Genomic DNA, 24,088 nt, shown 5'->3' with positions numbered 1-24,088 from the left:
CAAGGGATTCGTGGTCGTTACGAGCACGAGATCCGAACACCCGCGTTACGTTCCGTGTTTTTTTCTGAGCAACAATAATATAAGTCGACTGTATGGCGTATTTGTTGATACGTTTGATTTACATTTTAATATGCATGTTCAAAATATCGGCGATGTATTGAACACTTCGGGGTCGTCCATAAATGACGTCACGCGATTTAGGACGATTTTTGACCCCCCCCCCCCCCGTTGTCATACGGCGTCACAAAAAGTCAGACCCCCCCTCAAATATGACGTCACAAAGCTCTGCCCCCCCCCCCCAAATATATAAACATGCTTCAAATCGCTTTGAACTATTGTCATTGTAGTGCTATTTAATGTGGCGCTGCACTCTGATGTTGTAGGAGAAAACATTTATTAAAAAGTCTAGTTAATTAAGTAGAACGTGTTGTCTATATTTATTTAAAGTTGCGCATTTTGATGTGACGTCACATTTCTCTGATCCCCCCCCCCCCCCCGCGGTGCGTGATGTCATTTATGGCCAGCTCCTCATCACAGGACCTTTTTTTTGTTGTTACCAGTATCAAAGTCTGAAAAATAAGAATAGGTTTGACCCTTTCTGGCAAAAAAACAGCTGTTCGGATGTTCATGATATCGCTGCTCACTCCGAGCACTAAATACTCCGTTACGTGTGGCATTGTCTTTGTACTGGTCGCCTTTTTGGCGTTCTCTGGTCTGACACTGCTGATGAGACAAGGCCATGAAGAAGGCTGTCTCTGGTGTAGGCCAATCATTTTCAGAGTCAATGTTTATATATTCTCAGAGCATTTTTTCACGTTCACCACAATTACTGCGCGTGGTGGTGGTGTTGGTTAACGGCAACTCGATTCCTTGCTAAATGTTTCTATTTGGTGTTTGAACATCTTGACACCTGTTTTAGTGCCAGAAATGGTAAAACCTGTTCTTATTTTTCATATTTAGCACTTATTTAACGTGTCAATTATCGGCATATTACATAACTTGATGCCCTTAATTATCGACGAATTGTAATTTACAGCCCCTTCCGTCAATCCACTACTGGATGAAGGCCTTCCCACGGGGTATTTTGTTTGACCATACTTCACCAAGTTGTTCAGTGTAGGATGGTAAAATTGGGGGGGGGGGCAGAGTAGGTGGGTGGGGGGACGAGGTGCAAGGGCAAGACCCCGAAACGGATATCGCTCGCCAATGATGTTAGACTTGGGCAGGAATCAAACGGAGGTGGTCAAGTTCATAGTGCGGTGCCACGGGCCATTGCTTCTGAGGTCTGCCCAATGTGTTCAATACAGTAGCACAGCGTGCGTTGAAAATACCAAGAAGACAATCATCGTGTCTGGAATTGCATTGAAGAGGCGGCAAGAGGATCTCGTGAGTTAAAGTATTACCTCCACAGGTTTCAGATCATTAAAATTGTTCAGAAAAATAAGTGAACGTGGGTGGATAACTCACTACGGTGGCTAGGAGATGTTAACTACCTCGCCTGGTATACAGGAGGTTGTGGGTTCGATCCCTACCCTGATGCATCCTGTATATTTACAGCTTGCGGGTTCTTTGGTTTTTCCCTCCACATTTAAAAACCAACATCATCACGCGTTTAGAGTATTTGGCTGCTTTAAATTTCCACACGATAAGCCAACATCATTGAGCTATCATTTGTGATGGCAAGGTCGCTTCTGAAAAATAACTACCTGGTAAAATAAAAATTGTTTAGAAAGGATAATGGCGGGCGGTCAAGACGAGTGAAGGAGTGTCAGCCAAGGAATGGAACGTGGCATCCGAGAGGCCGCGTCCCCTAGGGAGATGGAAGGACGATACAATCTGATCGTGTGCAGCTGCTGGGTGGATTGATGCATCGTGGGATCGTGAGAGGTGGCGGCGGCGGCTTTTGGGCGATGCCTTCATCCAGCAGTCGATTGACCATGGCTGATGAAGACGAGTTAGCATGCGATCGCCCTGTCACGTATGAAAGGTTTGCGTTGTTTCTGCATTTTATCACTTTGGAGCCAACTGGTTTGTGTTTTTTCGTTGTTGTTGTTTTATGGTGGACCCAGAAAAACAAAGCACAAATGCAGGACCTGCAGGGTTTCACCCCGTGAACCTGGGGTCATCTTTTACCGCAAGTCCAATTTTCAACTGTCAAAAACATTCCAATGAAACCCCTCTGAAAAAACTGGTTTTTATATTCTTAGTTTTTTCGGTAAAGTCACGTTGAAGAGAAACAACAAAATAACAAAATATATATAAAACAATAAAAAATTCTCACGACGTTTCGACCATAACTCAAACGGTCATCATCAGGTGTGTCGGTTTGCATAAATTTATTTTGTTATTTTGTTGTTTCTCTTCAACGTGACTTTACCGAAAAAACTAAGAATATGAATTACTGCAGTCACGAAAGCTTTAAATCAAAACTGGTTTTATTTCACTCGTGAAAACCAACTCACGCCCATGCTCATCGGCACGCGTTCTACAAAAATAAACAGCGTCGTGTCGGGTAAACAGATTTTTCCTACTGAAGGATCCAATGGCTAAGTGTTTGTGTGTAGCCCGAGTCTGTCGCATTTCAAAGGTGTCCCCAGTAGCCCAGTGGGCCAGAGCACTGAGCTGGCAATGCTGAGATCATGTACGTACGTACGTTGAACTTCTTTCACACCGTACGTAGCCAACCGTGCTAATCGTAGGATGGGCGAGTGTGTGGGTGAGTGACTATGTGAGTCTATGTATATACATACGATGAACTTCTTTCGCACCGTACGTATCCAAGCATGCTAATCGTAGGATGTGCGAGTGTGTGGGTGAGTGACTATTTTAGTGGGTGAGTGACTATGTGAGTCTATGTATGTACGTGGAACTTCTTTCGCACCGTACGTAGCCAACCGTTCTAATCAGAGGTGCGTGGGAAGAACTAGAAACTCAACACACGCAAAAATGTTCGAATGAAATTAGTTTTCAATCTAGATTTAAAAGTGCATACAGTGAGGGAAAAAAATATTTGATCCCCTGCTGATTTTGTACGTTTGCCCACTGACAAAGAAATGATCAGTCTATAATTTTAATGGTAGGTTTATTTGAACAGTGAGAGACAGAATAACAACAACAAAAATCCAGAAAAACGCATGTCAAAAATGTTATAAATTGATTTGCATTTTAATGAGGGAAATAAGTATTTGACCCCCTATCAATCAGAAAGATTTCTGGCTCCCAGGTGTCTTTTATACAGGTAACGAGCTGAGATTAGGAGCACACTCTTAAAGGGAGTGCTCCTAACCTCATTGTGTTACCTGTATAAAAGACACCTGTTCACAGAAGCAATCAATCAATCAGATTCCAAAGTCTCCACCATGGCCAAGAACAAAGAGCTCTCCAAGAATGTCAGGGACAAGATTGTAGACCTACACAAGGCTGGAATGGGCTACAAGACCATTGCCAAGCAGCTTGGTGAGAAGGTGACAACAGTTGGTGCGATTATTCGCAAATTGAAGAAACAAAAAGAACTGTCAATCTCCCTCAGCCTGGGGCTCCATGCAAGATCTCACCTCGTGGAGTTGCAATGATCATGAGAACGGTGAGGAATCAGCCCAGAACTACACGGGAGGATCGTGTCAATGATCTCAAGGCAGCTGGGGCCATAGTCACCAAGAAAACAATTAGTAACACACTACGCTGTGAAGGACTGAAATCCTGCAGTGCCCACAAGGTCCCCCTGCTCAAGAAAGCATATATACATGCCCATCTGAAGTTTGCCAATGAACATCTTAATAATTCAGAGGACAACTGGGTGAAAGTGTTGTGGTCAGATGAGACCAAAATGGAGCTCTTTGGCATCAACTCAACTCGCCGTGTTTGGAGGAGGAGAAATGCTGCCTATGACCCCAAGAACACCATCCCCACCGTCAAACATGGAGGTGGAAACATTATGCTTTGGGGGTGTTTTTCTGCTAAGGGGACAGGACAACTTCACCGCATCAAAGGGACGATGGACGGGGCCATGTACCGTCAAGTCTTGGGTGATAACATCCTTCCATCAGCCAGGGCATTGAAAATGGGTCGTGGATGGGTATTCCAGCATGACAATGACCCAAAACACACGGCCAAGGCAACAAAGGAGTTGCTCAAGAAGAAGCACATTAAGGTCCTGAAGTGGTCTAGCCAGTCTCCAGACCTTAATCCCATAGAAAATATGTGGAGGGAGCTGAAGGTTCGAGTTGCCAAACGTCAGCCTCGAAACCTTAATGTCTTGGAGAAGATCTGCAAAGAGGAGTGGGACAAAATCCCTCGTGAGATGTGTGCAAATCTGGTAGCCAACTACAAAAAAACGTCTGACCTCTGTGATTGCCAACAAGGGTTTTGCCACCAAGTACTAAGTCATGTTTTCCAGAGGGGTCAAATACTTATTTCCCTCATTAAAATGCAAATCAATTTATAACATTTTTGACATGCGTTTTTCTGGATTTTTTGTTGTTGTTATTCTGTCTCTCACTGTTCAAATAAACCTACCATTAAAATTTATTTGCATTTTAATGAGGGAAATAAGTATTTGACCCCTCTGCAAAGCATGACTTAGTACATGGTGGCAAAAACCTTGTTGGCAATCACAGAGGTCAGACGTTTTTTTGTAATTGGCTACCAGATATGATCATTTCTTTGTCAGTGGGCAAACGTACAAAATCAACAGGGGATCATATACTTTTTTTCCCTCACTGTAGCTCCAGTGGCTTCCTAATATCAGAAGGAAGAGCATTCAAGACGACGGCAGAATCGCATCTCAAGGCGTGCGTTGCAGTGACCGTCTTTATTCGATGACGAGCCAAAAGCTGCTGCGTGCGATCCCAATTGAGTTCTTTGCAATGTAATTCTTTGAATTTGGCAAAATTGGACCATGACACCGGCACAAAATGCCCTTTCCATTTCGAATTACCTCGGGGGATCTCTAACGTCCGCGGTGAAGCAGACGGCGCGTAGCGTTTTACGGTCAATAATAACCAGGGCGGCCTGCCGGACTCGAACCGTGAACCCTGGGCAACAAGCGGGCGAACGGCTCTTCCGCTCGGCCCACGTCACCCCACAACGTGTTCCCTTCGTGCCCCAGCACCAGCAGGCGGGCCTTCTATCCGAGGAGGCCCCGACGGTCAAAACACCGGGGGGGGGGGGGGGGGGGGCGCCGCACGGCCGCCCCACCACTCGCATTCGGTCGAGCAGAGAGCGCCTCCTCACTTCGCCGGGCGTGCAGAGAGTGCCCTGCTACGTGGAGCTGCGCGAGACTGGAAGAGCTGTGAAGCCCGAGGGCCGTGGGCGATGCTGTTGTTGTTGTCTCGAGTCTCTGGCAGAGTTGTCCAGCGGATTTATCGGCCGCGTGGTGTGTGTGGGGAGCGGTAGCGCAGTGGTTTAGCGCTACGCTGCGCTACGAAGCCCGGAGTTCGATTGCCGCTCACAGCCGACGCCGGTGATGATTATCGGAACCGGTCCTGGGCCTCCCCTAGGTCTACTCAGCCTCATACGAGTACCTGGTGCGGTGTGTAAACGTCTCCACGAGGGAGACAAAGGTGGCCGGACACGGTGCTGGCCACCGTCCCCATTCGTGTGCCGTGCCAGTCTTCATAGGTGTTCGCTAACAGCACTTGCTCCAACAGTCTGTTAAGGTTATACAAGGATCTTTGGTGTGTGGGAGATCACGTGTCGCATTGACAAAGAGTTGAATATTTAATGATTATTATTATACACTGATTATACACGTCGAGCCAACAGACTCGCCATGTGGGGTTTTTTGCCAATGGGCTTTCGTGTCGCGTCGCGTGTCTGTTAAGTCGCAATGCCCAACCCGTGGGAAGTGTATCGGGCCCGCCTCTGTTTCACTCCACGTGGCTGGGAGCTTTTTCCAGCAGCTCAAATTTAGAATTCAGTTCCTCGAGAAGCTATCGATGCGTAGCTTTTTTTGAGTGTTGCTCCATCGTACGCTGCGGGTTTCCCTGGCCACTGTGGGGTTTCCTTCCACATGCGAGAAACTCGCGACATGGCAACGGTCCAACTTCCCGACGCAGGACCGCGCTGAAAACGTTTGCCGAGAAATGCTACCGCGTGCGTTTTTCGCCGATGTGCTGCGTAGCTCCCCGATGTGTCTCCGGCTAGTAGTAACCCTTCGGAATTGAGCTCAGTTCAGTTCCTGAAGAGGGCCCAAGCACGTGGAGCGAAACGTCGGGCATCGCGCGGGACAGCGCGCGACACAACGACACTCGAGCGTCGTCGCGTTGGCACGCGTCGTTTCGCCGCCGCGGGGCAGACACGCGACCTCACCTGGCACCGAAAATGTCTTTCTTAGCCAAGTCGACTCCAGACACCACCTTCACTCGCAGGATCCTCGACTCGTTCTGCGACCGCAAACGAAAAGACAACGGCAGAAAATGATCAGACACAGCGAGGTGCACGGCGCGCGACCTGGCAGAAGTTTGTGGTGGTCCTCGACAAATGTGCGATAGATAATACATGAAACTGGCTGGATAAGGAACCTAGACGTCAATTTCGAACGTTTGTTGCCGTTCCAAAAATCGATTGCTCATCCCCCTGCAACGCACCGCCGTACGAGAGAAGACGACCCACAGACGTTCAACGTCCGGGATGCATAGGGATTGCCTTGAGAATGAGCAGCTTTGGAGGGTGTATTTGAGTGAATGATTTAAGTTTTGCTGAGTTCACTGACAAGTTGTATGTATGTACTATGTTGAACTTCTTTCACACCGTACGCAGCCAACCGTGCTAATCGGAGGGGCGCGAATCATTTTTTAAAACAAGTTGGGGGAAAAAAATCATGCTTTGCACGTGGATGATGTAAAGATTTAGCGGTGTGGAAACTGTCAGCACAAGAAAAAATGCGCGTGTTTGCAAATAGCTCTGTTTACTCCGGTTATTTCTCCCAAGTTTTGGACAACCCCTTTGGTCAATTTTAGCCGGCTTTCAAATCGGGTGAGTTCCCAATAGCAACTCAACTCTAGACTAGAATTTGGTTCACATTGAGTCATCTTTACGGAAGCTACAGGGCACCTCCCCCAGTTACAGATGAATGGACAGAGCCATTGCACAATAAGCTCTGTCCACCAGAACTGGAAAGCGTGACCAAATATCCGCACGTGGGTTATCAAGCTTTATTTCCAGTGAAGCCTCATCAATTCACAGTGATCGCTAAAACAGGCGATCGCAGGCCATACCGCCAGATTTCACCACGGTGTTGAAGTTTGTCCCGCGCGCACACACATACTGGTACGGTACGAAACCACTGCAGTGCGCCAGCTGATACAACACTTAAGCACAAAATTAAATGTCCGCAGTGCATAGACTCATTGTTTTCCTGCTAGAATGTGCGCGATGATATGTTTAGCGGGCACACTCCTGCCATTCCTCCTGTGATACCCGCTCGCTGGGGTGGCGGATCTATGGCGTGTAGCGATCCATCGATTCGTTGATCGAAATGGAGTGTTGTTCTCCTCGCAACGCAGAAGCTATAGGGTATGCCGACATTACTATCATCCATGGCCCTATTCGGCCTATTTGAAAATTTCCCCAATAAAGCCCTGGCTCCATGTCCAACGTTTTCCCCTTTCTCTCTTTGATAGATTTTTTTTCCCTCTGCAAAGATTTCGAATATTTATGGTTTCCGAATTTTTTTATAACAATTTCAGAGGCATTTCTGATGACATTTGAGATAGTTTTTTTATCCACTTTGAAGCAGGTTTTTAATTTCACCCCCCCATTTTAAAATATAAACTCATAAAATCAGGGTTATTAAAATTTGTGACCTGGAAATTCTCGCAGCATCCACCATAATGAGACACATTTTTTTATTTTTCGAGGTGCAGAAGCCATGTTTTTTTTATCTCCCCATCGGCAATTGCTGGAGCAGAGAGGTGGCTGGGTGGCTGGGGGACAATTTCCACGTCAGAGGGCACCGAGCCGGCACCGGCTGAGATCTCGGGATTGAAGTCTGGCTTCAGCCGCCCGTGATTAAGCTGGGTTCCCAAGTGTAGCGAATTGATGGTCTGAATTCCCCATCAGTCTTCTTCTTCTTGTTGTCGAACGGCTGATGTAGATGTGGAGCAACTACGACAATTTCACATTCAGGTGGTCAAGCCCAGGTAAGCGCGTTCTGAGCAGCGGAGTGAATTCGCCGTGATGTCTCCTTCGTATTTGTGGATCGGGCGTTACATCATTAGAGGTCTGTTCTGGATGACCATAGTCGTACAGTGGAGAGATTGAAATGATCCATCTGTGCATCAGGTATCCGCATCTGCCATGGTTTGTGCAGATGTGGTTTAGGATGCACCAGTAATTGAACCCCAAAAAAATTATATTAAAATTTATTATTCATTCATTTGGAATGTTATTTCTCCGTGAATTAAAACGTTCAGTTTGACAAATGCAATAAACACTCGATGTATGTCCAACTTGCGAACGAGAAAATCCATTTTTTCTGCACTTCTACGCTACCATGGCTATCGCCGCCTTCACCGACCCACACTGCCCAGCGTGGTGAAGTATCGTCATTTTACAATTAGCTAATTGTGTATAAAGCTCATACAGTCCACCGCGTAGCATATCTGACCACTGCACATCCGCCCTGACCAATGAATCACCCACACCCAAAGCAGTACTTGTGCGTGGTGTGGCTGTCAATTTCTCTAGACGTTCACACAGCTGACCTTTTCACGTATCCGCCTATTGCACAGTTTCCTGCGAGTCGGACGTGCAACGTTGTAATTCATGCTGGGAGGGGGAATTCAAACAGTCGCTAGGTCTGGAGGAAATCTAAGTACAGTGATGTACAGGCAATCACGAGCCACTAAATCCCAACCCAAGTCAGAATTTTTGGCACAAGCTCTCCGACTCACAGTTAGCTTCGGCGCGGGTCTGGGGTTGAGTCGGCCCATCATCCCCTCTGGGATCAATAAAACGAGGAGCACCTTTCGACAAGCGAATAGCGTTCACACTACGTGAGAGAGAGAGAGATAGCGAGCGAGACGAGCTTAAATTTTCACCACTCGCTAACAGAAACGAGGGACTGACTGCCAGCTCAGTTGAGTGGGGGAGGACCGTTTTTACCCTTCGTAGATCACGACGTTTCGATCGCCACACAAGCGATAAAGCCCTGAAGACCTGAAGACGGTTGTTTGTGTGGCGATCGAAATTCGAAACGTCGTGATCTATTATTATTTTTTCTACCTACGTGACTTTACCGAAAGAACTAAAGAGTATGAATTCCTGCAGTCACGAAAGCTTCACATCAAGATTGAACACTGCCTTCCTTCAATGAAACGGCGACGAGCCAAAAAAAAAAAGAGGATCGGGAAGAGCCGACCGTGCATCACGGCCGCTGGCAGGAGGGGCCGCTCCACTAAAAGAACCCCCCCCCCCCCCCCCACGATCGGAGGCGCGTGCGCGTCACATCGCCATCGGTGAGCGCTGCTCGCAGCGACCGACAGGGCCCCACGCAGCTGCCAAGGCGCATTACCATCCCATTATGTCCACAGCCTCCCCCCACTCGCCCAGCCTCATCCCACGCGCCCCCCCCCCCCCAAAAAAAAAAACACCACCCCCCCCCCCCCAGCGACTGCCCCAACCCCTCCGTCATGCTCACAGCCGCCCCCCCGCCAGCCCAGCCTCAGCCCACGCGCGCCCCCCCCCAAACACCGCCCGCCCCCCCCCCCAGCGACTACCCCCCCCTCCCCCATTCTGCGATGCACTCAAGAAATTAAGTGTCCAACGGAGGCAATGCAGTGTGCTAATGGACCTGGTGGGGGAGGGGGTGCTGTCAGCTGTGTGAAGCTCGTCATCTTGTTGGGTGCGGTGGGGCGGTTGATCGGCAATTCGCGTGTACGTTGATCACGCACGTACGCACGCATGTTGGACTTCTTTTGCACCGTACGTAGCCAAACGTGCTAATCGGAGGTGCGGAATGGTTTCAGGAGTGAGGAACGCCTGCAATGCTGCCGGCGAACGATCGAAGCGGGCAGTGGCGTTACGATGTGACCCATGGTTTGACATAGACTCACGTGGGAGAGAACCTACAGATTTACATAGACGCCCATAGTCTCGCAGAGACACCAATAGACTCGTATAGAGAGAGACCGACTCATAGACTCGCATAGACACCCGTAGACTCACATAGTCACAGACTCGCAGACACCCATAGACTCCTATAGACTCGCATAGAGAGACCGACCCACAGACTGGCAGACACCCACAGACTGGCATAGACACGCAGAGACTTAAATGGACACTTCTTATTCTTAGTTCTTTCGGTAAAGTCACGTAGAAGGGAAACAATAAAATAATAAAAATATAAAACAATAAAATTCTCACGACGTTTCGACTGAAACACAAGCAATCATCATCAGGTGATGATTGCTTGTGTTGCAGTGATGATAATTGCTTGCGTTGCAGTCGAAACGTCGTGAGAATTTTATTGTTTCATATTTTTATTATTTTATTGTTTCCCTTCTACGTGACTTTACCGAAAGAACCAAGAATATGAATCCCTGCAGTCACGAAAGCTTTAAATCAAAATTTAGACACTTCTTCTTTCGTACTGTGGGGAGTTCCTCAGCATTGTTGTGCAAAGTTCTTGTTGAGGTGGGCGGATGAGTGAGCGAGCGAGCAAGCGATCAAGCTAGTGGACGGCTTTGGGAGTAGCCTTGTGGTGGATGTCTGAAATTCCACGAGCAAACGCCGCGGCGAACGGGAAGCAAACGTAAGGTGGGCGCATGAGTGAAGAAGTGAAACGTCCGAAAATGCTCAGCCGCTAACTGACCTCCGTCACGTACGTAAAGTGGTCCAGCGATTAATTATACAAACGGTATTGCCAATTACGCATCGGAAAGGCGGCTGAAAAAGCACTCGGTCCTCCCTCCTGCTCGGGCCTCATTTTATTTTACGGAAAAGGCCATCTGAGCAGAAAGGTCACTCGAGTAGATTTAATTATGGAGGGGGGGGGGAGGCACGCAGCACAGGAGGGGGTGGGGTTAGCGTGGAGAATCCCCATCACTCTGTAGGGGGGGTCAAGCCGAGTTGCGGTGGAGGGGAGGGGGGGGTCGTAGTTCATCGCGCGTGCGGCAGCAACATGGCCCCCCCTCTCCTCAGCACCACGGCGGAACCATGCGGTTCGCTTGAACCCGGCACCGTGATGTCGTCGTGGCCCTGGGGGGGGGGGGGGGGGGTGGCTCAAAGAGGAATGACGGAAACATTCTTGCCGGGGTCACGGAGCAGAGGAAGCCCCCTTTTAATAAAAACAACAGAAATAATAATAAAATAACGCCATACTGTTGGCGTTCGCGCCGTTCTCACAGCGCAGGGCTATCACCGTGCGTAGCCAGCCGATTAGCACGGTTGGCTACGTACGGCGTGAAAGAAGTTCAACATTGGTACCTCGTGTTTCACGGGCGAGTGTAGTCTTAACGGGAGGAGGCGATGTTTGCCACGTGAGTTTTACCCGATGAAAATAACGCGCGGGCAGGTCTTAAAATTCGCCACATTTTTTTAGACCGTGACGCCGGCAGACGTGGCGCAATCTTCTTCGAGTGGCGTCTCGGGGATCTTTAACGTCCCCCCCCCCTGAAGCGGACGGCGCGTCGTATTCACGGTTGATTGCACCCCGCGGTATTGACCAGGGCGGCCTGGCGGATTCAGACCGCGAAGCTCTGCAACAAGCGTGCCACGTCACCGCCCACGCGCGGAATGTCGTTTGAGATCAAAACCGCGTGGCTGGCGGTGCGCTCGAACCGGCAGTCGGACGAGACGCAGGGAGAGATGAGGGTGGATCTTTAGCCGTGTAACGATGCATCCGATTCATCTTCTCATTCGTGACATTTACGTGGAGCGCGACTTCCACTCGCTCCTTCCTGGGCCATTGCCCCTACACCTACTCCAGAGTCCTTCAAAGACAAAGATCCCCCATGAAGCCTTAACAGACTGTTGGAGCAAGTGCTGTTAGCGAGCACCTGTGAAGGCCGGCACGGCACACGAGGGGTTTACACATCGCACCGGGTACTTATTTTTAAGGCTGAGTCGACCTAGGGGAGGCCCGGTACCGGTTCAGATAATCTGTCACTGTTGGTGGCCGTGAGCGGGAATCGAATTTGTGTTGTCGGGTTCGTAGCGCAGCGTGCTAACCGCTACGCTGCCACTCTCCACCCTCTTTCCCCAATGGCGGAGCCAGGATTTTCAGGTAGGGAGGGCAACCCCTCCAGCAATGAAAAATGATAGAGGAGTTGTTAGTAAGTAAAGACTTGTTAGTAAGTACGGACTTGTTAGTAAGGAGTTGTTAGTAAGTAAGGAGTTGTTAGTAAGTAAGGAGTTGTTAGTAAGTAAGGAGTTAGTAAGTAAGGAGTTGTTAGTAAGTAAGGAGCTGTTAGTAAGTAAGGAGTTGTTAGTAAGTAAGGAGTTGTTAGTAAGAAAGGAGTTGTTAGTAAGAAAGGAGTTGTTAGTAAGTAAGGAGTTGTTAGTGAGTAAGGAGTTGTTAGTAAGTAAAGACTTGTTAGTAAGCACGGACTTGTTAGTAAGGAGTTGTTAGTAAGTAAGGAGTTGTTAGTAAGTAAGGAGTTGTTAGTAAGTAAGGAGGTGTTAGTGAGTAAGGAGTTGTTAGTAAGTAAGGAGTTGTTAGTAAGTAAGGAGTTGTTAGTAAGTAAGGAGTTGTTAGTAAGGAGTTGTTAGTGAGTAAGGACTTGTTAGTAAGGAGTCGTTGGTAAGTAAGGAGTTGTTAGTAAGTAAGGAGTTGTTAGTAAGTAAGGAGTTGTTAGTAAGGAGTTGTTAGTAAGTAAGGACTCGTCCCTTGGTTTTCATTCGACGTGTGTGCGGCGATGACGCAGCCATCGATCGAGGTGTCGAATTCGAACCACGTTGTTAGTGATCGTCATCGCGCTCGCTGAAGGTGTTGATGCCTTCAGGGAAGTCGTGTGCTGCATACGCAACTGTGCACTATTCTGTGAGTCGCTTATAACTGCTTTGCCGTTACTTATTGCCAATTATGGACTCAGACTATTGTCATATCATCTCATAGAGTCCCTGGAACATAATAATATGCTACACAGTGGCAGTGGGGGTCGCAAAATGGCGATTTATTACTAATAAACCCCAATGATCCGATCGAAATGAGGGATTGCGATCGGATCATTGGGGGGGCACGTGCCACCCCCCCCCCCCCCATATTCATCACCTTTCTGTTGGCGTGAGTTTCCTCTCTTCCTATGACAGACAACTCCTCGTCACCCGAGTCAACTTTCTTTCAGCTAACACGACGTGTCCACTCGTCGATTGAAATTGATCCCTGCACGCATGGAACGGTGCATTAAAGTGCGACTCGCACAACATGCTCGAGCGCCTGTAGACAAATACAACCGAGCAGACAAACGGCGTTGGCAGAACATGCGAGACCAACAGACACGCGAGAGATGGTACAAACGAGACGGGAGAGTGCAGACGAGACAGACAGAACCGTACGAGACGGTACAATCGAAACACGTGGGGACGGGCAATGCACACGAGCCCAATGGTGCAAACAAGGCAATAAGTACTTGACGGAGCAAAGCGTAGAATCGATTGGCGAATTAATTTGCGACCGCCGGAACCCCGAGCGCGACTCACCGCCACGGCGGCACGCAAAGGGACCCGCGGGAATGAAAGGCGTCGCGTTGATCCGCACCGAGCGACGCTCTCGAAGCGGTTCCCATTACCGCACCGATCGATGGGCTTTGCGACGAGCCCAACCTCCTGTCCGGCACCGTGGAGGAAAACGTTGCCCGCGCCGTCCGGGCAGCGCGCACGGCGGAGCGGGATCGTTCGGGAGAAGCGCCGGGCGCGTGGGAATCGATACGGCCGCTTCGCCTCCACGCAGCCTATTACCGCCATAGCCATAACGGAGCGGGGTAAATTATTCAAGCTCCGGTATCACCCCCCGCGCGTTATTAATTCATGATTTTTTTTTTTATAAAATATACCTGCACAATACATAACCCATCACACGCTCTCCCGCCCGCCATGCCCCATCGATGAAAGGGGCTCTCGCGCAGGCCACGCTACGCTCGCTCGCCGGCTCAAACCATAACCCGTGCCCCCCTCAGCCCCAATCCTATTCCCTAATCCTAAACCTCCACAACCCTAAATCCTTACCCCCTAACCCCGAAAGGCAATGCCTACTCCCGCGCGACACACGGACAAAATCAATCGCACGCAGCTCTGCCCAATGCGCCCTGGAGCCTGCAATTCAGAATCGGAATCAGAATCTGTATTTGTATTTGACACTGGAGGAATCCGATGATACATAAAGCTCTTTTTCAGAGATGTCCAGGACTTGCCCAGGTGCTGGGTTATGGAGAGCAAGAGAGCTGGGTGGGGTGGGGGGGGGAAGGCAGACTATGGCCCCCCCCATTTCTTTCCTTTCCCCAGGGCCCATGCCAACCGCATGCCACCACTGTCACCCAGCGTCACAGCTGCTGCAGCTGCTGCTGCTGGTGGTGTACGCTCAATAGATCAATCAACCGTGGGGCTGCTGCGTTCATTCCGAGGGTATTTTCGAACTTGGCCGCTTCCCTCGATGGCGCCCGGCTCGACGTATTGTGGTGTGCGGCGTGGGCGACTGAGGATGGAGCCGCTCTGACAAATAACTTTAGCTCAGATCCATCGTGGTATGTCCCTTGACACGACAGGCCCTGGCCGCACACGCGCGGGGGTGTCCGTTACCCATCGAGCGGGACAGAGAACGCTAAATTCTTCAGTCCCTGGGCTTTCAATCTGCCGCAAAGATTATGGGCAACCGTAAACCGCATCGGAACGAACCACGCCACGTGCGGATACTTGATGCACAAGCGACTACAGTCACCACCCAGCACACAACCACGGAACGCGTAACGACTGGATGCCCTATTCGCAAATACGAAGGAGAAGGCGTCGTCACAGCGATGCTGCGCCACTCCGCTACTCCTTACGCAATCATCTGGCTCAACCACGTCAATGTCAATATAAAGCTGTTGCTCTCCATCAACATTGGCCGTACAAAGAAGACGAAGAAGAAGGAATACGAAAACATGCTTCAGTTTAAACCGGGTTAATTCAAATCGGTATATAATCGCAAAAAGCCCCCGCACCAGAAAAAAACACAAGCGCATTGGAGACCCACAATGCACTTCTCTGACGGGCACCGCTGGCGTTCGTTGCATAATGCACAAAGTCCGAGTGCTTTCTTTCTTGCACGTGTTTGTGCATTCCTTGAAATTTAATTCGGTTTCCGGGAGATGGGCGGCAACGCCCACGCTTCACAAGCCGGCAGGAACCGCGGAACCGCGATGGCGTCCGCGTTTGCGTCTCGTGGCTTCCCCCCGGATGGGTTTTTTTTTGACCGGCTTGTACCGCACTTTTGTTTCTCCTTCAGCACGACACCCCCGACGTTTCGCTCCACGTGCTGGCGGCTTCTTCGGGAACGGAATCCTTCAGCTCCCAGCACGTGACGCGAAACTTCGGGCATCACGCCTCGGGGAAAGAAAAAAAAGAGCACGGTACAACCAGAAAGCAGATCGTGGAAACGACAATAAAATAAAGCGGCGATCTAATTGGGTCAATGCCGGCCGCATTAGTCAAGCCAGCTTAGGAGCCATATCCATGGACATTGCACAGCACAGCACAGCTCTGTGTGTATGTAGAACTTCTTTGGCACCGTACGTATCCAACCTTGCTAATCGAATTCACTTTCAATGCGGCTCACGCCTAAATAGGGCGTTGTTAAACCATCGCTGGTAAACCGGTAACCGTTTTTTAATAAAACGATGACCGGTTCTGAAAAATCAGGAAGTTATTTTCAGTTTCCAGTGCAATTGAATAACAAATGCACCAATTGGCGCTGTATATTAAACTAAACTTATTTTACCAGGTAAGGCCCATTTAGCTACATAGCACTTTTTCAGAAGCGACGTGGCCACAAATGATAGCTCAACGAATGGTTAATCACGTGGAAATTTATAGCAGCCCAATTACGCAATGAGATCGTACAAACAGCACGGTGGCGTAAGTCACCAAACGGTCAACTTTCCCTCGCATCTCAATTAAAAGGTATAGGTGCAGCCCTGAAAACGCTCGCTGACGCCACTACTGACGGAAGAGGCCTCCACTAGACTGAGCTCTCACGGGGAAATTTTGTTCTATTCTTTCAGGTTGAACAAGTTTATACTGCTCGGTGAGCAGAGGCTGGTTGGGGGATTCACGAACCTCGCCCCGTTACTTCAACTGACGCACCAGGAGATGGAAAAGTCAAGCCACAGCCTAATTGTAGCCACGCAATCCGAAACTGTGGACCATGCAAGTAAACCCACTGTAGTCTGTGCTCCTTCAACAGAGCAAGAAATAGCAAAACTACACGAACTCTCTCCTGGCTATCAGACTTTGACATGGGCAATTAGCTGCTCCTGAAACCATATTGTTGCCATCCTCAAAAGAGTAAAATATAATTATTAAGCTGCGGTTTTTTTTCCAAAAGCACTGAAACCCATGTTTTCCCACCTCTTTATTCCATCGTTTTTGACCCAGGTCCAACTGCCCGAGATACCCACACACTGCTGTGTTTTCCAGCCGTGTCCCTCCGACAGATATCTCTGATGATGTGCACAGCTACCGCCGTTTTGTCAATACACTGCTGGATGGGGTCTCGCTGGCCATGGGGATCTACTGACGCCAGCACCAATGCTAATTCAACATGATCATACGTTCATGCTGGGCTCACATATTACAGTCACATCTATGGTGACAAAATTATCATCTCATTCGGACAATGCATACAAAGCGGTCAGGTTGACGGTTGATCCATCGTTCACCGATTCCCGTGGTTACTGTTCCCGTGAACTTCACTCATTGATTCCTCCACCTACATGGAGGACTTGGTCTACCAGCAGCTAATCGTGTTTCATCCCGTCCACACTGTGTTCAACCACCACCACAATGCAGGTCACAACACACCGACTCACTTGCCAACTCACTCATCCATAATACAGAATTATTATTTTTTTGGGTTAGATCGCGTAAGTGATTTTGGCCGCGAAAGCCTACATGTTAAACTTACTCACTCACCCACTGACCACACTGCAGGTCACAACACTTATCTTTCTGCCTCTTCCCTCGTACTGCTCCACTCTGGAATTCCCTCCATTCGTCTCTCTGTCCATGTTCTCGTGATGTTGTCCAATTCACGAAACGTATGAACCCGTCTTCTACAACTTTGATGGTGCTGTTTTGTTTATTCCATTCCTGGTCCCTTATCATTTTGGGGTCTTTGGGCCTGTGCTGAGTGACTGTGATTTAAAAAAAAAATACCCCAGTATATCCAACACTACCGAGTGTAATTCAGCTTCATTTTAAATAAATTACGAGTATGTCAATTTGCGGTGCTGGTCAGATATCACTGGCCACCAGGGTTGCCACCTGCTCTGGTCTTTCCCAGAATAGTCCTATTTGTTGAGGCGACTGCTGATGTCCCGGGGAAATTGTAGTCTTCCCAAAGTCCCAGTTTTCCCAGCTGCATACTATTACACATGCAGTTCTCCCCACCTTCAGTCCTACTCCTGCGAGATATTATTGTTGCCGTCATATGTCCAAGATTTTTTGCAGCTCAGAGGTGGCAACTACGAGTGAACACCTCCACACCCCGTGCCTTGAATATTTACACCTACAGCCCCTTTTATCAATCCACTGTTGGCACGTCCTGTTGTTTGTCTTTGCCACTGATCCGTTTGGGCGGATTCACAGCACAGTTCGGTTAACCACCACGCACCATCGCTTGGCCACATCTCTACCGGCACGGCACTCTCACCGTGGACGCTGGTCGGCAACAACCATCCCGCCCTGCGTCGCCCACCATCGAATGCCGCAGGACGCTCCAAACCATCGCGTTGACCCCGACAGTGCAATTCGTTGTTGTTGATGGTGGTCGCGGTGGTGGGGAGCGGTGGTGTGGCGTTTAGCGCTACGCACCCGGCGACCCGAGTTCGATTCCTGCTCATGGCCAACACCGGTGACGACTATCTGAACCGGCCCTGGGCCTTCCTTAGGTCGACTCAAATGAGTACCTGGTGCGGCGTGTAAACATCGCCGCCGGGGAGACAAAGGCGGCCGGGCGTGGTGTTGGCCACCCACCCACTCGTGTGCCGTGCCGGCCTTCATAAGTGGTACTCACTTACAGCACTTGCCCCAACAGTTTGTTAAGGATATACGGGAGATCTTTGTCTTTTGGTTATAAGTTGACTTTCTTTAACCAGGTGAGACCCACGATGAGTCTTATATGCAAGAGTGGCCTAGCTCACCAAAAAGGCAAACGTAAAAATATATAAATAAATAAACACTGCATCTCACGAGGAACAGAAACACAGTGCAAAGATAAATCAATGTTAAACCGGAGCTAAATATGACATTCCCTGCAGCGCAAATCAGCTGGGTCAGATCACCTCCGGATTAACCACGGCGCAAACGGCAAAACTATCAGCCCCAGAAATATGAAACAGATAAGGGTTGACGACCCTGGTACTAATGTGTAAAACAAGGCCGTAGAAAAAAAATCTAAATTTGAAAACAAATTTCCTGCCTAAAATACAAAATTCACTAACACATGGGATGGACTTTTCATTAATTTTTTACAATAATGTCTAATAGTGTATTGTATTACATTGCTCTGTTTTTTTCTTTTTTACCTGTTCTTGTTTCATTGTATGTAATGGCAGAGATTAGGGATTCATAAAGTACAACCATAACCACAATCATATAAACAGAAATCTATGCATTGTTGCATGAAGACAAGTCCAGATATTGTGGCCAAGGTTAAGCAAATTGTTGTTTTTATTTACAAAGCATAGCAATTATTTTTGTAAAAAATATTTTTATAGCAATATATTGGGGAGGGGGGGGGGGCATTTTGAGCACCTGGTGCGATGTGTAAACATGCGTCCCCCTCCAATTTATATTATAATTACGGCCTTGGTGTAAAAGAACATGGACATTGGTCAAAAGCAAAAGTGGTGGTGGTGGCAGTGGCAACGAGTCACGTGGCAGCAGCGCAGCGGTCTTCATGCCGCCCTCGTGCGTGTCGCGACCACCGCTGGCTGCCGTGTGTGCCGCCGCATTCATTACCGCTAATGAGCTCTCACGTTGTGAACTATAGGGGTTCCTGCGCGCGCGTGTGTTCGGTGAGTCACCCCACCATCACCCCCCGATTCCCATGGCCCAGTTAGACATTACCGGTCGCTAACCATTAGCAGTTACCACGAGCCAAAGACAAAGACCACCCCCCCCCCGTATAGCCTTTAACAGACTGTTGGGGCAAGTGCTGTTAACGAGCGCCTATGGAGGCCGGCATGGCACACGAGGGTGCGGGCGGTCAACACCCACGCCTCGCCGTCTGTGTCTCCCTCGGGGCGATGTTTACACGAAGCACCTCGATTTAAGGCTGAGTCGCCTTAGGGGAGGCAGAAGACCGGTAAAAAAAATATTCGCCACTGCCACTCCCCTGAATGCCAACCACACGCACACACGGAACTGCAAGTAATTGTAATCGTGTATCCAGCGCGTTCGAAGATTCACGTTTGGGGCCGTCCATAAATGACGTCACGCGATTTTGTACGATTTTTGACCCCCCCCCTCGTCACACGGCGTCACAAAAAGTCAGACCCCCCCCCTTAAATATGACGTCACAAAACTCTGCCCCCCCCCCAAACCATATTTCTATTTTGAAAATAAAACATGCTTCAAAACGCTTTAAACTATTGTCATTGTAGTGCGTGTTTAATGTGGCGCTGCACTCTGATGTTGTAGGAGAAAACATTTATTAAAAAGTATATTTAAGAAGGTGTTGTCTATATTTATTTAAAGTTGCGCATTTTGATGTGACGTCACATTTCTCAAACCCCCCCCCCTCGTCACACATCGTCACAAATGTCTGACCCCCCCCCCCAGGTGTGTGACGTCATTTATGGACGGCCCCGTGGCTGTGGTCACGAGGGTGAGATTTGTCACATTGGGTGGGGTGGTGAATAAAACGGAAAGGCCTTCACCAGCCTGCACTGACCAGCATGGTGAAGTATGGTCAAATAACCTCCACGAGCGACAAAAGGCGTCATCCAATAAAATTGACAAATACTGTAACTGAACATCATGCTAATTTGATGCAAATACCATAGCAATACACCACATGCATGCTGTATACCACCCTTAACTACCACACACATACAACAGAAATATACATTAATACAAATACACTACACAAATATACCTTAATATACCACAGAGATGTACGTGTGGTATGTGTATACATTCCTCCAAATATTTTTTTTATCAAACATACCACACACATACCACACAGGAATATATACAAACATGCAATACAAATATGCCAAATATACCGCACACATGTACCCTACGCGCAAACATAATACCCAATATTGTCACACACACACACTGCAAACGCATACCAACAAACAGCTCTACCACCCATCCACACCCGACAGATACACCACGGATACACCCCACTGATAGACCACCCATCCACAACTCTCACAGATACACACCACAAACACCCCACACAATCACACGCACCACGACGCTATAACACATGCGACAATGATGATGATAAGAAAATATATATATAATCTATCATAATTGCGGCTATTGCCTGACATGTCCAATACAGCATGATCGCCATAAATTACCATCACAGATGATGACAGCTCTTTATAGTGATGATGAGATAGCTCTGTGTGACGATGTTGATATTTGTTCGTAGTGATTATGCAAAGTTGTATGATGATGATGATGGTTCAGCTTGATGATGATGATGTTGTTGTTGTGACCGCTAAGCGTGGTGATGATAATGTGACGGCTCATCGTGGTGGTTGGTGATGGTTGTGATGGCTCATTGAAATGATGATGGTGGTGGTGGTATGACGCCTCGCTGTAACGAGTCAATGGCTCTGGGTGTGTCTCGCCGTGTTTACTGATGCTGTACGATAGCAATCGGAACGTAAAGAATTCGGTAACACGCTGGGATACATGCACACAGATGTACATAGACAAAGACTTTGATCGCCCGCATAGCTTGACATAAAATGTTGGGGCAAGTGTTGTTAGCGAGCACCTATTATGGTCGGCACGGCACACGAGGGGGGAGGGTGGTGCTGTGTCCAGCACCACGCTCGCCCCCCCCCCCCCCCATTGTTTCCCCAGTGCTGATGTTGACACACCACACCAGGTACTCGTACATGGACGCGTCAGTTCAGATATGAATCCCTGATGTTTGCCGTGAGCGGGATCCTAACTCGGATTGTCGGGTTCAGAGCGCAGAGAGCTGAGCACTACAGCCTTTTAAAAGCCCGTTGGAACAATCGCTGTTAGCGAGCTCGCAGACACACGCATATATACACACACACACTGAGACATGCATACAGATATACAGAGACACTGTCATACATAGAGACAAGAGACGTGTAAATAGATACACACAAAGACATCCGCACACAGACGTACACGCACGGGTATACAAAGATCCCCCGAAAAGCCTGAACACACTGTTGGGCAAGAACATTCACATATATATGCGCAAATACAATTAGACGCCCAGATGCACATACAACAAAGACAAAGCTCCCCCGTATAGCCTTAACAGACGGGTGGGGTAAGTGCTGTTAGCGAACACGGCACACGAAGGGGTGGGTGGCCAGCACCACGCCCGACCGCCTTTGTCTCCCCAAGGCCCAGGACTGGTTCATATAACCATCACCGGTGTTGGCCGTGAGCGGGAATTGAACTGGGGTCGCCGGCTTCGTAGCACAGCGTAGCGCTAACCGCTACACGACCGCTCCCCAACCACGCAGACACAGATATATACCGTGTAGCCAAAGACACACAGATGTGCAGATGTACTACATGTGAACACGCATACATGCCAAAACACAGGCATATACCGTACACAAATACAGGCATGAACAGACGCACACCTACACAATATACACACATATACATACACAGGTTCAAGATGCAGGCACAAGCATAGAGAAGCAGACAGACAACAACTGCCCAGACATCCGCACAGACACACACGTATACCATTCAAACACATACATACAAATTGCAGATGCACACACGCGAACACAGACACAAATGCACAAACACAGATGCACACATACCCACAGACACAGATGCACACATCCGCACAGATGCGCACAGATGCACACACACACACACAAAGACAACGACAAACATCCCCCGTATCGCCAGACGGTAGTGGCAGGTGCTGTTAGCGAGCACCTATGAAGTCCGGCACGACGCACGAGGTGGGTGGCCAGCACCACGCCCGGCCGCCTTTGTCTCCCCAGTATGCACCGAATACTCAATTTTAGGCTGAGTGGACCTAGGGGAGGCCCAGGACCGGTTCAGATAATCGTGACTGTTGTTGGTCGTGCAGTGCGCTAACCGCTGCACCACCGCTCCCCACCACATACAAAGGACAGACAGATGCGAGATGCATACCCACAAACATGCGCACACACGCAGACACACACATGGACGCACCCGCCCACTCGCACAGACACACACACAGATGCAGTGTACTGTTACGTGGATAGTATTGTTGCATCCACCGACCATCCATGAATCCGTGGAGCGCCCATTCCAAATGCCAGCATTACTCACCCACGTGTATTCCCCGCCGGACCAATTATACAGCAATTGTCGCCACCAATATAGACAGGTGAGGTGACGGATTATCACCTGCACAGGTGCATCCCGACCACCACTAGCGTCTTTACCCCTACCTCTAACCCCCAGAAAGCAACGTTCCGCAGCACGCACCTCGAACTCCTGCGGGCCGTACACCACATCGGGCAGGGCTGCCATGCCGCCCGCCTGCCCTGCCTGCCCGGCCCTGCCCTGCCCGGCCCGGCGCGGCGCGGCGTGTATGGAGAAAAGGGGGCAGGAGGGGCACGCTAGATGACACGGAGCAGATGCGAGCGCAATCACGAGGATCCCCGAGTGAGGCAGATGGAGCTCATGCTCCTCGCCACGCCCACTATGGGCTCACGGTGACGCCCACCAAGGAGGAGAGCTCCGCCCATCAAGAGCCGTGAACCATGCACCACCCGCACGGCGCACCCACGAAATGCAACCCAAATTATTTTGGCGGTACTGCGTTGGCATTTGGTGCACACACAAAAAAAATACGTAAGAAGACTTTCGGGCAACGTTGCTTTAATTAATGTAAAGAAAAAAAATGCTAGCAAGTGCTGTACAAGACAATTAAATAAAACTAAAGTTTGATTTCAAGCTTTTGTGACTGCAGGATTCATATTCTTGGTTCTTTCGGTAAAGTCACGTAGAAGGGAAACAATAAAATAATAGGGTACATGTGTTTTATATTTTTATTATTTTATTGTTTCCCTTCTACGTGACTTTACCGAAAGAACCAAGAATGTAAATAAAACTAGTTTAAAGTTAAATTTCGATTTAAAGCTTTCGTGACTGCAGGGATTCATCTTCTTGGTTTTTTCGGTAAAGTCACGTAGAAGGGAAATAATAAAATCATAAAAATAAAACATTATAAAATATAATTATCACGACGTTTCGGCCACAACACAAGCAGTGTTCATTGGAGCGCTGTTTCTGTCCGACAGTTCTGTTTCTTCACCTGAGGACGGCTGCTTGTGTTGTGGCCGAAACGTCGTGAGAATTTTCTTTTATTATGTTTTATTTTTATTATTTTATTATTTTCCTTCTACGCGACTTTACCGAAAGAACCAAGAAGATAGTTTAAAGTTATCTGCCATAATGTCAAAAGGGGTTTACCCTTTCCGGCAATAAAACAGTTGTGTTAAGATGTTACAACACCAAGCTGACTCCTTCGCAAGGAATCATGTCTGCATTAACCACGTACAGCATACTTGTGGTGAACATGCAAACAAACCAAAAATTATGCCATCGATTCCTGTACCCTAATTGTAAGGGTTTCAGGAATGTAAAAGTTCAAACGTGGAAGTATGTGGTCCCCAACGTTTCTTTACAGCGCTTTTTAATC

At 48.7% G+C, this 24,088-nt stretch overlaps 1 protein-coding gene across 2 annotated transcripts in view; it reads right to left on the bottom strand.

Annotated features, from left to right (window-relative positions):
- Nucleotides 1-23,095, bottom strand: part of LOC116950762 (E3 ubiquitin-protein ligase NEDD4-like) — a 126,190-nt gene extending 103,095 nt beyond the window's left edge. For both annotated transcript variants that reach the window (XM_032968802.2, XM_076073108.1), the window contains exons 1-2: nt 22,870-23,095; nt 6,310-6,383 (exon numbers count right to left, since the gene is read on the bottom strand). In XM_032968802.2, coding sequence (XP_032824693.1) covers nt 6,310-6,383; nt 22,870-22,914 — 119 coding nt within the window. In that variant the 5' untranslated portion in view covers nt 22,915-23,095. The remainder of the gene's footprint in view (nt 1-6,309; nt 6,384-22,869) is intronic.
- Between the last annotated feature and the right edge of the window lie 993 nt (nt 23,096-24,088).

Source organism: Petromyzon marinus, chromosome 40 (assembly GCF_048934315.1).
Source record: "Petromyzon marinus isolate PM22_M1 ecotype Great Lakes invasive population chromosome 40, UKy_Petmar_22M1.pri1.0, whole genome shotgun sequence".
Lineage (NCBI taxonomy): Eukaryota > Metazoa > Chordata > Hyperoartia > Petromyzontiformes > Petromyzontidae > Petromyzon > Petromyzon marinus.
This window is presented reverse-complemented; position numbering and strand designations above follow the sequence as displayed.